At 42.2% G+C, this 15,013-nt stretch overlaps 1 protein-coding gene and 1 long non-coding RNA gene across 2 annotated transcripts; both read right to left on the bottom strand.

Annotated features, from left to right (window-relative positions):
- Positions 1 to 508: 508 nt before the first annotated feature.
- Positions 509 to 2,205, bottom strand: LOC135571089 (butyrophilin subfamily 2 member A1-like). The gene is made up of 4 exons (XM_065016895.1): positions 2,123 to 2,205; positions 1,698 to 1,979; positions 1,291 to 1,571; positions 509 to 603 (listed from the first exon to the last, which is right to left on the bottom strand). The coding sequence occupies exons 2-4, from the start codon at positions 1,927 to 1,929 to the stop codon at positions 529 to 531; spliced, it is 588 nt and encodes a 195-aa protein (XP_064872967.1). The 5' UTR covers positions 1,930 to 1,979; positions 2,123 to 2,205; the 3' UTR covers positions 509 to 528.
- A 2,976-nt stretch (positions 2,206 to 5,181) lies between these two features.
- Positions 5,182 to 6,802, bottom strand: LOC135571092 (uncharacterized). Its single transcript, XR_010463640.1, has 2 exons — positions 6,635 to 6,802; positions 5,182 to 6,452 (listed from the first exon to the last, which is right to left on the bottom strand). It is a non-coding gene; the product is annotated as an uncharacterized LOC135571092 (long non-coding RNA).
- Between the last annotated feature and the right edge of the window lie 8,211 nt (positions 6,803 to 15,013).

Below are 15,013 nucleotides of genomic sequence, written 5' to 3'. Positions count from 1 at the left end.
TCCATCAGTGATCCAGGTGTATCAGAGACTACCTCTCTCTAGTCTAGTGGTCCTCTACAGTCTCAACACATCCTGTTCTAGAACATCAACATTAATGTGACTGGTCCATCAGTGATCCAGGTGTATCAGAGACTACCTTTCTCTAGTCTAGTGGTCCTCTACAGTCTCAATACATCCTGTTCTAGAACATCAACATTAATGTGACTGGTCCATCAGTGATCCAGGTGTATCAGAGACTACCTCTCTCTATTCTAGTGGGCCTCTACAGTCTCAACACATCCTGTTCTAGAACATCAACATTAATGTGACTGGTCCAACAGTGATCCAGGTGTATCAGAGACTACCTCTCTCTAGTCTAGTGGTCCTCCACAGTCTCAACACACCCTTAAAATCAGGCATCAGTGTCAACATGTTAATCACCTGCAGGTTAAAATACATTGCAGCCATTTTTTTCTAACAATTAAACATTCATATAATCTGTCCATTACCTTTTTTATTACATGCAGTAGATAACCAGAGCTAACCCAATCACAGTGACGGCTCCCAGACAGCATAACACCATGAAGGCCATTCTCCATGGGGTTGCGTAATCAAACAACTCACCTAAAACACACACATCAACAACAGGGTTTGGTACTAATACTACCACACACCAACAACAGGGGTTTGGTACTAATACTACCACACATCAACAACAGGGCTTGGTACTAATACTACCACACACATCATTACACATCAACAACAGGGTTTGGTACTAATACTACCACACATCAACAACAGGGTTTGGTACTAATACTACCTCACACATCATTACACATCAACAACAGGGTTTGGTACTAATACTACAACACATCAACAACAGGGTTTGGTACTAATACTACCACACATCAACAACAGGGTTTGGTACTAATACTACCACACACCAACAACAGGGGTTTGGTACTAATACTACCACACATCAACAACAGGGTTTGGTACTAATACTACCACACACATCATTACACATCAACAACAGGGTTTGGTACTAATACTACAACACATCAACAACAGGGTTTGGTACTAATACTACCACACACATCATTACACATCAACAACAGGGTTTGGTACTAATACTACCACACATCAACAACAGGGTTTGGTACTAATACTACCTCACACATCATTACACATCAACAACAGGGTTTGGTACTAATACTACCAACCAAAGCCTTTGGTTAAAACACATACTGTACATTAACACATCAATATCTCCAGTGTTTCATGTCTAAATAATACTATGTTGTTACTCACTAGGGAGGTGAATCTCTGTCTCCATCTTCTCATTGATCCGGCTCTGTTGGACTCTGCAGGTAAAGCGGTTGTGTCAGTCTCCTGGACAATGACATGTTGTTTGACTCTGTAGAATCCCTTGAAGTCTCTATGTGTCTCAGGAGGACCAGCAGAGAGATTGACTCCTTTACTGTCCAGCCACACCAGCTCAGGCTCAGGGTGCCAGCCTTCTGATTCACACAGCAAACCCATCCCTCCCTCTCTGTGTCCCTCAATGGACACCACTGGCTTGGATCCTACAACTACAGACACACAGATAGACTGAATGTTACCTGGTGACACGCTGTGAACAAATAGACACATATTGTACATTAACACATCAATATCTCCAGTGTTTCATGTCTAAATAATATTATGTTGTTACTCACTAGGGAGGTGAATCTCTGTCTCCATCTTCTCATTGATCCGGCTCTGTTGGACTCTGCAGGTAAAGTGGTTGGTGTCAGTCTCCTGGACAATGACATGTCGTTTGACTGTGTAGAATCCATCTAAGTCTCTGTGTGTCTCAGGAGGACCAGCAGAGAGATGGACTCCTTTACTGTCCAGCCACACCAGCTCAGGCTCAGGGTGCCAGCCTTCTGATTCACACAGCAGACCCATCCCTCCCTCTCTGTGTCCCTCAATGGACACCACTGGCTTGGATCCTACAACTACAGACACACAGATAGACTGATGTTAACTGGTGACAGGCTGTGAACAAATAGACACATACTGTATCCAGTAATATGAAGGAAAGAGGTGATGTCATTGTACTGTAATTAGATTATTACATTAACATGAAAATAAACCTCACCTTTAACGAGGACTTGAACAGTGAAATCATCATACCAGCTCTTTGACTGAATTAAGCATTTGTAACGTCCCTCATCAGTGCCTTGTACCCTGGTCAGTTTTAAAGAGGTGTTTCCCCTCCACAGTTCCTCTTCAAACAGTGAAGTTCTTCCACTATAGAAGAGAATCTGATCATCTCGTATGATTCTGTGGTTTTGGTAACGAAAGACACGACCGTCTAAGAAATAATTGTAACATAGCAATTGCATTTAGAAGAAGTTTATCTTGCCATACATATGTAAAACATGCATATTTAGTCAAAGTTTAGTATTCCTTGTTTCCGTTATCTGCCGGAGCTATTTATTTCTCCTGACATTGGAGTAGCATTTTTGAACGATGCATAATTGTAAACAGATATTTATGGATATATATTGCATATTATTGAAAAAAAATGAATGTACTGTGTAACATGTTATATTACTGTCATCTGATGAAGATTTCAAAAGGTTAGTGAAATTATTTTTCTTTTAATCCTGCGTTTGTTGATTGCATATTTTTTCCTACTTGGCTAAGCTAATGAAGTATGTATGCAGTGGTGGTTGGACATAAATATGTGCTATGTTTTCGCCGTAAAACATTTTAGAAATCTGACTTGCTGGGTAGATAAATAACTTCTTTATCTTTCATTTGAGCCATTTTTCAAGCGATTCTGTGGAGGTTAAATATTTTTAGGATTATTTCTTGCGTTCCCTGCGCCACATTACAGCTCAGGGGGGGTGGGGTGAGTTCCCAAAGGGGAACTAGTAGCCCTAACAGGTTAGCCAGTCCACTGTCATGTCCTCTGCACTGATGTTGGGTTTGAGGTAACAGGGCAGAATGATGTCATCACCAGCTACAGCAACAATGGAATCAGTTGGACCAAGAACTTCAAACTTCTCTGAAGAGAACAGACATATTAACAGTTTCAATAGTTTACAGTGGTTTCCTCTCTCATCTACACTGATCTGAAATACACTGTAGTATATATAGTAGTACTAGACACTGTAGTATATATAGTAGTACTATACACTGTAGTATATATAGTAGTACTATACACTGTAGTATATATAGTAATACTAGACACTGTAGTATATATAGTAGTACTAGACACTGTAGTATATATAGTAGTACTAGACACTGTAGTATATATAGTGGTACTATACACTGTAGTATATATAGTAGTACTAGACACTGTAGTATATATAGTAGTACTAGACACTGTAGTATATATAGTAGTACTAGACACTGTAGTATATATAGTGGTACTATACACTGTATAATATATAGTAGTTCTATACACTGTAGTATATATAGTAGTTCTAGATACTGTAGTATATATAGTAGTACTATACACTGTAGGATATATAGTAGTACTATAGGGTGGAGGCCTACAGAAGAGTTGGATTCACCATTAGTTTAGTTTTTACAACAGTGCAGAGGAAGGAAAGGAGACAAGGAGAGGAATCCACCTTAGGTTATGCACCTTAACACTACACAAGCAACTAAAGACACAATGAGATACTATTAATCACACACACACCAGTGCAGATGAAGGAAAGGAGACTAGAGAGGAATACACCTTTGGCCAGACACCCTAAAGGGGTCTCCACAGTTTACACAATGGAGCTGACGGACAATAGTAGTAGAACTATGTAGACAGAGAAGCAAAAGGACCTCCGTCGGCTCCGTTTGATTAGACTGTGTAGAACCCTTAAGACCACAATAGTGACTAAAGACACAATGAGATCATATTAATCACATACACAGAGGTATGAAAGGCAGTGAGATATTAAATGTGTATTCTACTGTACCAGAGCCTGCTGTGTGTAGGAGATGTAGAAGAATCAGACACAGACATTCTAGTTGAGTCACCTTCATTCCTGAAGACAATTAGATTCATCATAAAGAGAAAGACTAACACAACTTGAAACCTGGAAAGCAATACTGTGGCATTAATTATACAATAACAATGGATAACATAGTATAACACATTTCAAAAGACAACTAGCTGATCCATTTACCTGGTTGAATCAGTCCTATTGAGGCACTGCAGTCTGATAAATGTACTAGTGTTCTGTGATCAAACTACCTTCTTCTTTCTATTCCTTGGAACAAGAACCTGTTCAACTGCATCGCTGCACACAACTGTTGCATAGTGAGCTCAGAATCAGATAACATGGGTGTGACTTTGGTAAGTTTTGGTTGTGGATTCTAAGCCTGGCTGATGTGCAGACCACATGACATAGAGAGGTCTATAACCCAAGCAAAACACATTATAGTGTACTTAAATCTGTGCCACTCCTTTTATATAGTATGATATGTTTGTGTTAGGTTACATGACTAGACTAGATGTAACTTAGTAAACGTATATTCAGAATACTTAAATTAGTATAAGTTACGTTTGATATGGTCACATAAGACAGATGGTTATTTAAGGCAAAACTGAAAGGAGGGTGGTTGGTCGAGGTGGACGTTTAACGTAAACATCTAGTGTAATAATCTAGTGGACGTTTAACGTAAACATCTAGTGTAATAATCTAGTGGACGTTTAACGTAAACATCTAGTGTAATAATCTAGTGGACGTTTAACGTAAACATCTAGTGTAATAATCTAGTGGACGTTTAACGTAAACATCTAGTGTAATAATCTAGTGGACGTTTAACGTAAACATCTAGTGTAATAATCTAGTGGTAACGTGTTTGAATCTCACCACAGACAAACACACGTTCACACTCATGTACCTCTTCTAAATCATTTCCATTTGAATGTACATTAAAAAGGAACAGCCAAGGAGAGCAACGCTTTCAAACCTTTCTATACGCTCTTTAATGTCTTATGTTTTTCCATAACAAGTCCCTTACATTTTACAGTCCATAGTTTTCCTCCACAGATCTTATTATTCAGCACCAGTGAACTACAGGTCACATTCATTTCATATCTTTAGAATGAGCAAAGGCATCCTTGAAGATGTAGACAGGCAGAGGGAACAAGTGTGAGAAGAAATTATAACAAACCCAAATATCAAACACACAAAATGGAAATAAGGAATCAAATAAAATATATTTCCGCAAACACTGATCCCTCTTTACATGTGAGCATCACTGTCCCATTATCCTTAAAGGGGCAATCTGGGATTCAAATAACTAAATGGCCGCCCGCTACTTTCTTTTGGTAAACAGCTGAGGGATGGAGCTGGAGAAATTAAACCACTCAAATTCAAAGATGAAGCAAGGATGGATGCAAGGACTGACCATCCATGAGATCAACATGATAGTTTAACCACATTCTGAAGCATTACAGCGTTAGTTACCAATTACATTATTTACAAGCAATGTAGTGAAACACGCTGATCATTTGGGTTCTGATTGGGTAAAACAGTTGAACTAAGATCAGGAGGCATTATACGTTCAATTCTTTAACAATCAATGGCTACATTTCATTCATTTAAAGGTTAAAAAAAATGGATGTACAAATAGTGGATTGTCCCTTTAATGGCAGATCATCTGAACACACAGGACTGTGTTTCCCCGAGACACTAATCAGAAATATTAGGGTTCTGGAGGCCCTATTCATTAAGACTTGTGCTATTATATTATTTAACAGTAGTTAACCCCATGATGATAGGTGTTTGTCCCAAATGGCACTCTATCCCCTATGTAGTGCACTACTTTTCACAACGGCCCATATGGCTCTGGACAATAATAGTGCACTATATAGGGAATAGGGTGCCATTTAAGAGGAAATCACACTCTAGATCAACAACACAAACATATATCATATAAATATTGTTATTTCCAAACTGTTATGTAAATATTAAATACAATATATTTCCTATGGATTTATGATGAATTTACATGAATAACTATACACACATCAATAATAAATACATGAAGATAAAATGTTCATCTTGAAAAGGGAAACAGGAAATTGATCTAAGACCACTGGAGGAACGAGGCAGATGACTGGAGGTAAGTGTGGATCAGTCTTAGACCTCAACCACTGTGTCACAACATAAATACATCAATACATTCAGAACAAAAGACTAACTATTTCACCATATTACTGATTATCAACATTTTGACTTTGCATTAATGTTCAATCTAGCTTTGAAGCGGACAAGTCTTCTGTGTTTGTGTGTGTGTGCATCCATCCATGTGTGCATCACTCTAGCAGTGTACCAGAGCCAGCGGCTGGTGTGAGGGTGATGGGGAACATTAGGACCTTAGCCTTCATGAAGGACAGGTCAGCCAGCCCACAGATCACCCTGGCTGCCTCCTCACTCAGCTGGTCCTCCTCATCCCTATGGGGTTTCCTGACACAAACACACACAACACATTAAGATGGAAAAACACAGAGGCGACATTTGATTGCAGGTGAGTTTCCCCTCTTTCCATGCAAAGCTATTTCAGACCTGGCAAAGCACTATATAAAACCAATCGATTATGCTTGATTAGCAATTATTGATCACTACGTGTGTGTGTGTGTCAGTCTGACCTGGTGGAGGTGGTGGTATTCTCCATAGTAGACATGAGGTGGTTCAGGGTGTCAGCTGGACGGCTGCTTGTGTCACTGTCTAGCTCTGGATCCACCACATCACACACACACACATGTACACAAATACATTGCACCTGTGTTTAGAGTTCAAAACAAAAAGACCACCATGGCACTTCTGTCCTTGGTCCAAATAACAGGTGTACAAACTACTAGCAAGTGGTGAAGAAACCATCAAGAATTTGGTCTTTCAACACAGTGGGTGGCAGTATGGAGCTGGAATAAGAATCTCCAGAACAGAGGAAAGCAGCATAGAGTTGGATAGAGGGCTCTTCCTTACATCTTTGCCATTCTGTCTTCCGTGACAGCATGGGCAGCAATATTGAGGGCTCTCTCCATTTGACTTAAATTAGTTAATTGACAGTCGGTTAACAATCTGAAAGGGTTTGCATACTGCCTCCTGGAGTGTATTGTCTGAACAGGCATTAAGGCCAAGGTAGGTGATTTACAGCCACATCCAGGTATGGGACGTTTGCTCAGGAGTATAATTCATTGGCAGATCCTTCCTGCTGACCTGGATGGAATTCTGTGATCCTTACTTATCCTATAGAAATTCCCACCCAGTTGACTGCTTCCTTATGGTGAACGGCCTCAATGGCACTGCCCATGTTAAACCAGGATGTGTTACATCTATCCATGTCTATGGAGGAAAGTGGTCAGTGCAGTGATAGAACAGCCAGAGAAAACCAAGAGGCAGGACAGCTCAGATAGGTGTAATATATTAGAAAGAGGTTTATTCACGTATTTACAACAGTGTTTATTGCAACCACACTGAAAGAACCTTAAAACATCTCATTGGTTGGGGGGAATCTAAAAAGAAATATAAAAACATATTCAAGCTAAATCAAATTGTATTTTCTTTTGCAGATATTGTGTTAATATAATCACAGTGATTGTAAAGATCAGCTTCAGTTTACTGAATATATATGTCCTCTTTATTTTACAAAGAAAATGAAAAGTAAAGATACAGAAGAATATAAGAAAACACAGAATAGCAGCTTAAACAGAAAACAGTAAGAGGATCCTGGCTTTATCTATCCTGGCTTTCTCTATCCTGGGTACTAGTAAGAGGATCCTGGCTTTCTCTATCCTGGCTTTCTCTATCCTGGGTACTAGTAAGAGGATCCTGGCTTTCTCTATCCTGGGTACCAGTAAGAGGATCCTGGCTTTCTCTATCCTGGCTTTCTCTATCCTGGCTTTCTCTATCCTGGCTTTCTCTATCCTGGCTTTCTCTATCCTGGGTACTAGTAAGAGGATCCTGGCTTTCTCTATCCTGGGTACTAGTAAGAGGATCCTGGCTTTCTCTATCCTGGCTTTCTCTATCCTGGGTACTAATAAGAGGATCCTGGCTTTCTCTATCCTGGGTACTAGTAAGAGGATCCTGGCTTTCTCTATCCTGGGTACTAGTAAGAGGATCCTGGCTTTCTCTATCCTGGGTACTAGTAAGAGGATCCTGGCTTTCTCTGTCCTGGGTACTAGTAAGAGGATCCTGGCTTTCTCTATCCTGGGAACTAGTAAGAGGATCCTGGCTTTCTCTATCCTGGGTACTAGTAAGAGGATCCTGGCTTTCTCTATCCTGGGTACTAGTAAGAGGATCCTGGCTTTCTCTGTCCTGGGTACTAGTAAGAGGATCCTGGCTTTCTCTATCCTGGGAACTAGTAAGAGGATCCTGGCTTTCTCTGTCCTGGGTACTAGTAAGAGGATCCTGGCTTTCTCTATCCTGGGTTTCTCTATCCTGGCTTTCTCTATTCTGGGTACTAGTAAGAGGATACTGGCTTTCTCTGTCCTGGGTACTAGTAAGAGGATCCTGGCTTTCTCTATCCTGGGTTTCTCTATCCTGGCTTTCTCTATTCTGGGTACTAGTAAGAGGATCCTGGCTTTCTCTATCCTGGCTTTCTCTATCCTGGGTACTAGTAAGAGGATCCTGGCTTTCTCTATCCTGGGTACCAGTAAGAGGATCCTGGCTTTCTCTATCCTGGGTACTAGTAAGATGACCCTGGCTTTCGCTATCCTGGCTTTCTCTATCCTGGGTACCAGTAAGAGGATCCTGGCTTTCTCTATCCTGGGTACTAATAAGAGAATCCTGGCTTTCTCTATCCTGGCTTTCTCTATCCTGGGTACCAGTAAGAGGATCCTGGCTTTCTCTATCCTGGGTACTAATAAGAGAATCCTGGCTTTCTCTATCCTGGCTTTCTCTATCCTGGGTACCAGTAAGAGGATCCTGGCTTTCTCTATCCTGGGTACCAGTAAGATGATCCTGGGTTTCTCTATCCTGGCTTTCTCTATCCTGGGTTTCTCTATCCTGGGTTTCTCTATCATGGGTACCAGTAAGAGGATCCTGGCTTTCTCTATCCTGGGTACCAGTAAGATGACCCTGGCTTTCGCTATCCTGGATTTCTCTATCCTGGGTACCAGTAAGAGGATCCTGGCTTTCTCTATCCTGGCTTTCTCTATCCTGGGTACTAGTAAGAGGATCCTGGCTTTCTCTATCCTGGGTAACAGTAAGAGGATCCTGGCTTTCTCTATCCTGGGTACTAGTAAGATGATCCTGGCTTTCTCGATCCTGGCTTTCTCTATCCTGGGTACTAGTAAGATGATCCTGGCTTTCTCTATCCTGGGTACCAGTAAGAGGATCCTGGCTTTCTCTATCCTGGGTACTAGTAAGATGACCCTGGCTTTCGCTATCCTGGCTTTCTCTATCCTGGGTACCAGTAAGAGGATCCTGGCTTTCTCTATCCTGGGTACTAATAAGAGAATCCTGGCTTTCTCTATCCTGGCTTTCTCTATCCTGGGTACCAGTAAGAGGATCCTGGCTTTCTCTATCCTGGGTACCAGTAAGATGATCCTGGGTTTCTCTATCCTGGCTTTCTCTATCCTGGGTTTCTCTATCCTGGGTTTCTCTATCCTGGGTACCAGTAAGAGGATCCTGGCTTTCTCTATCCTGGGTACCAGTAAGATGACCCTGGCTTTCGCTATCCTGGATTTCTCTATCCTGGGTACCAGTAAGAGGATCCTGGCTTTCTCTATCCTGGCTTTCTCTATCCTGGGTACTAGTAAGAGGATCCTGGCTTTCTCTATCCTGGGTAACAGTAAGAGGATCCTGGCTTTCTCTATCCTGGGTACTAGTAAGATGATCCTGGCTTTCTCTATCCTGGCTTTCTCTATCCTGGGTACTAGTAAGATGATCCTGGCTTTCTCTATCCTGGGTACTAGTAAGATGATCCTGGCTTTCTCTATCCTGGGTACCAGTAAGAGGATCCTGGCTTTCTCTAGCCTGGGTACTAATAAGAGGATCCTGGTTTTCTCTAGCCTGGGTACTAGTAAGAGGATCCTGGCTTTCTCTATCCTGTGTACTAGTAAGAGGATCCTGGCTTTCTCTATCCTGGGTACTAGTAAGAGGATCCTGTATTTCTCTATCCTGTGTACTTGTAAGAGGATCCTGGCTTTCTCTATCCTGGGTACTAGTAAGAGGATCCTGTATTTCTCTATCCTGGGTACCAGTAAGAGGATCCTGGCTTTCTCTATCCTGGGTACTAATAAGAGAATCCTGGCTTTCTCTATCCTGGCTTTCTCTATCCTGGGTACCAGTAAGAGGATCCTGGCTTTCTCTATCCTGGGTACCAGTAAGATGATCCTGGGTTTCTCTATCCTGGCTTTCTCTATCCTGGGTTTCTCTATCCTGGGTTTCTCTATCCTGGGTACCAGTAAGAGGATCCTGGCTTTCTCTATCCTGGGTACCAGTAAGATGACCCTGGCTTTCGCTATCCTGGATTTCTCTATCCTGGGTACCAGTAAGAGGATCCTGGCTTTCTCTATCCTGGCTTTCTCTATCCTGGGTACTAGTAAGAGGATCCTGGCTTTCTCTATCCTGGGTAACAGTAAGAGGATCCTGGCTTTCTCTATCCTGGGTACTAGTAAGATGATCCTGGCTTTCTCTATCCTGGCTTTCTCTATCCTGGGTACTAGTAAGATGATCCTGGCTTTCTCTATCCTGGGTACTAGTAAGATGATCCTGGCTTTCTCTATCCTGGGTACCAGTAAGAGGATCCTGGCTTTCTCTAGCCTGGGTACTAATAAGAGGATCCTGGTTTTCTCTAGCCTGGGTACTAGTAAGAGGATCCTGGCTTTCTCTATCCTGTGTACTAGTAAGAGGATCCTGGCTTTCTCTATCCTGGGTACTAGTAAGAGGATCCTGTATTTCTCTATCCTGTGTACTTGTAAGAGGATCCTGGCTTTCTCTATCCTGGGTACTAGTAAGAGGATCCTGTATTTCTCTATCCTGGGTACTAGTAAGAGGATCCTGGCTTTCTCTAGTCTGGATACCAGTCTGTTTGTGCTAATATTCTACTTCATGTCATGCCAAACATCATTTTTGGCATATGACAAAGTACAAGGAGTGGAATGTTAGTACAGAACAGGTCTGGAGTTCAGGCTTTTTCACATGAGCTTATTTCTACTACAACCTTTCTACTACAACCAAAATGCAGCTACTGGGGGGATTCCCTTTAGGCTATGGCCACACATTCATCTATATGGCTTGACTTGTCTTCGCCCCATTCCCTCCACTAATACTGAAAGATCTCTCGCCCAGTGCAATAAGAAACAGTGTTTGGATCAATGATGAAGGGTAACAACATGTGAGAAACCTCATCACCATCACTCAATACAGGGCAGACGAGGTAGCCGGTTAAGTTAGACATATATAGAGAGAGAGCCTTGGGATTCCACAGTACAAGATACAATTAAAGGGACAGTAGGTCATGAAAATGAGTAGTACCATCTAGAGGGAGACATCAATGTGAACAGAGGAGAGATGGAGTGGGGGAGGGGTGATAGGGACTATGTTCCAAAGTCCACACTTGCATACCACTTACTTAGAATGCATGTCCAACACATTGCTTCATTATAAATGGTAGTCTAGTGTGTCCAACACATTGCTTCATTATAGGTGGTAGTCTAGTATGTCCAACACATTGATTCATTATAGGTGGTAGTCTAGTATGTCCAACACATTGATTCATTATAGGTGGTAGTCTAGTATGTCCAACACATTGATTCATTATAGGTGGTAGTCTAGTATGTCCAACACATTGCTTCATTATAGGTGGTAGTCTAGTATGTCCAACACATTGCTTCATTATAGGTGGTAGTCTAGTATGTCCAACACATTGCTTCATTATAGGTGGTAGTCTAGTGTGTCCAACACATTGCTTCATTATAGGTGGTAGTCTAGTATGTCCAACACATTGCTTCATTATAGGTGGTAGTCTAGTATGTCCAACACATTGCTTCATTATAGGTGGTAGTCTAGTATGTCCAACACATTGCTTCATTATAGGTGGTAGTCTAGTGTGTCCAACACATTGCTTCATTATAGGTGGTAGTCTAGTATGTCCAACACATTGATTCATTATAGGTGGTAGTCTAGTATGTCCAACACATTGCTTCATTATAAATGGCAGTCTAGTATGTCCAACACATTGATTCATTATAGGTGGTAGTCTAGTGTGTCCAACACATTGATTCATTATAGGTGGTAGTCTAGTGTGTCCAACACATTGCTTCATTATAGGTGGTAGTCTAGTATGTCCAACACATTGATTCATTATAAATGGTAGTCTAGTATGTCCAACACATTGATTCATTATAGGTGGTAGTCTAGTGTGTCCAACACATTGCTTCATTATAGGTGGTAGTCTAGTATGTCCAACACATTGATTCATTATAAATGGTAGTCTAGTATGTCCAACACATTGATTCATTATAGGTGGTAGTCTAGTATGTCCAACACATTGATTCATTATAGGTGGTAGTCTAGTATGTCCAACACATTGATTCATTATAGGTGGTAGTCTAGTATGTCCAACACATTGATTCATTATAAATGGTAGTCTAGTGTGTCCAACACATTGTTTCATTATAAATGGTAGTCTAGTGTGTCCAACACATTGCTTCATTATAGGTGGTAGTCTAGTATGTCCAACACATTGATTCATTATAGGTGGTAGTCTAGTATGCTGGTGTGGACATTGGAACCAAAGAGAATAACAGGAGTCAGGTAGCAGCAGAGTCGGAGGGGAGAGTGTGTTCAGCAGCCTCATCTCTAGCCCTGTCGGTAGGGGGCTCAGTGGGAGGACGTACCATCCAGACGGTTGATACCAAGGCCACAGCTGATCCAGTCAAACTGGGACCAAGGCTGGGGGGCCCCCTGCTGGCAGAAGGAACAAACTGTAGTGAGGCTCAGCAGTGTGCCCTCTATTCAACACAGTCTCTTGAAGGCCCATACTCACAAAAGCACATCAGACAAAGTTCATTTTGAAGAGAGTATCTAAGGTCCCTCTTCTCAAACCTCCTCTTCCAATGAGCTTTGAGAAAGGGGTGCGGGATTGAGGAAACAAAGACGGAGGAGAGTTTAACAGCTGGTAACATGTTCACACACCATAGACCGCTTTGCCAACATGAAAGAGAGGAGGACTGCATTGGTGTTCAACTGGACTATAAATCAAATAAACTATTATTGATCACATAGACATGGTTAGCAGATGTTATTGTGAGTGTAGCGAAATGCTTATCCTTCTAGATCCGACAGTGCAGCAGTATCTAACAGGTCATATCTAACAATTACACAACTAAACCTAATACACACTATGTAGTAAAGGAATGGGATGAGAATATATAAGTATAAAATATATGGATGAGCAGTGACAGAGCGGCTAAGATACAATAGATAGTAAAGAATAGATAGTGAAGGATACAGTATATACATATGAGATGAGTAATGTGAGATAAGTAAACATTAAAGTGGCATTATTAAAGTGACTAGTGTTCCATTTATGAAAGTGGCCAATGATATCAAGTCTGTATGTAGGCAGCCACCTCTCTGTGCTAGTGGTGGCTGTTTAACAATCTGAAAGCCTTGAGATAGAAGCTGTTTTTCAATCTCTCTCCCAGGTGTGATGCACCTGTACTGACCTCGCCTTCTGAATGGAATGGGGTAGTGGCTCTGATGGAACAGGTTGTGGCTCGGGTGGTTATTGTCCTTGCCTTCCTGTGACATTAGGTGTTGTAGGTGTTCTGGGAGGCAGGTAGTTTGCCCCTGGTGATGTTTTGTGCAAACCGCACCAACATCTGAAGAGCCCTGTGGTTGTGGGCGGTGCAGTTGCCGTACCAGGCAGCGATACAGCCCGATAGGATGCTCTAAATTGTGCACCTGTACAATTTGTTGCGCCTTCTTCACCACACTGTCTGTGTGCGTGGACCATTTCAGTTTGTCGGTGATATGTACACGAGAAACTTAAAACTTTCCACCTTCTCCACTGCTGTCCCGTTGATATGGATAGGGGTGCTCCCTCTGCTGTTTCCTGAAGTCCACAATCATCTCTTTTGTTTTGCTGACATTTAGTGAGAAGTTATTCTCCTGACACCACACTCCAAGGGCCCTCACCTCCTCCCTGTAGTCTGTCTCGTCATTGTTGGTAATCAAGCCTATCACTGTATTGTCGTCTGCAAACTTCATGATTGAGTTGGAGGCGTGCAGGGCCACGCAGTCGTGGGTGAACAGGGAGTACAGGAGAGGGCTGAGAACGCACTCTTGTGGGGTCCCAGTGTTGAGGATCAGTGGGGTGGAGATGTTGTTTCCTACCTTCACCACCTGGGGGCGGCCAGTCGGGAAGTCCAGGACCCAGTTGCACAGAGCGGGGTTGAGACCCGGGGTCTCAAGCTTCATGATGAGTTTGGAGGGTACTGTGTTGTTGAATGCTGAGCTGTAGTCAATTAACAGCATTCTCACATAGGTATTCCTCTTGTCCAGATGGGATAGAGCAGTGTGCAGTGTGATGGCGATTGCATCGTCTGTGGACCTATTGGGGCGGTAAGCAAATTGGAGTGGGTCTAGGGTGTCAGGTACGGTGGAAGTGATATGATCCTTGACTAGTCTCTCAAAGCACTTCATGATGACAGAAGTGAGGGCTACTGGGTTATTTCAGTTACCTTAGCTGTCTTGGGAACAGGAACAATGTTGGCCATCTTGAAGCATGTGGGAACAGCAGACTGGGATAGGGATTGATTGAATATGTCTGTAAACACACCAGCCAGCTGGTCTGCGCATGCTCTGAGGAGGCGGCTAGGGATGCCGCCTGGGCCGGCAGCCTTGCAAAGGGTTAACATGTTTAAATGTTTTACTCACGGTGGCCACGGAGAAGGAGAGTCCGTAGTCTATGGTAGCAGTCTAGGATAGTAGGGTTAGTCAAAAAACTATGTTTTACAAACACACACACACAAAAATCAGTTCCATGGACAGCCACATGATCTTTAGCAACATTG

This window comes from Oncorhynchus nerka, unplaced genomic scaffold, assembly GCF_034236695.1.
Source record: "Oncorhynchus nerka isolate Pitt River unplaced genomic scaffold, Oner_Uvic_2.0 unplaced_scaffold_776, whole genome shotgun sequence".
In the NCBI taxonomy this organism is placed as follows: domain Eukaryota; kingdom Metazoa; phylum Chordata; class Actinopteri; order Salmoniformes; family Salmonidae; genus Oncorhynchus; species Oncorhynchus nerka.
Note: the sequence above shows the minus strand (reverse complement) of the source record. Positions and strands in the feature narration are given on the sequence as shown.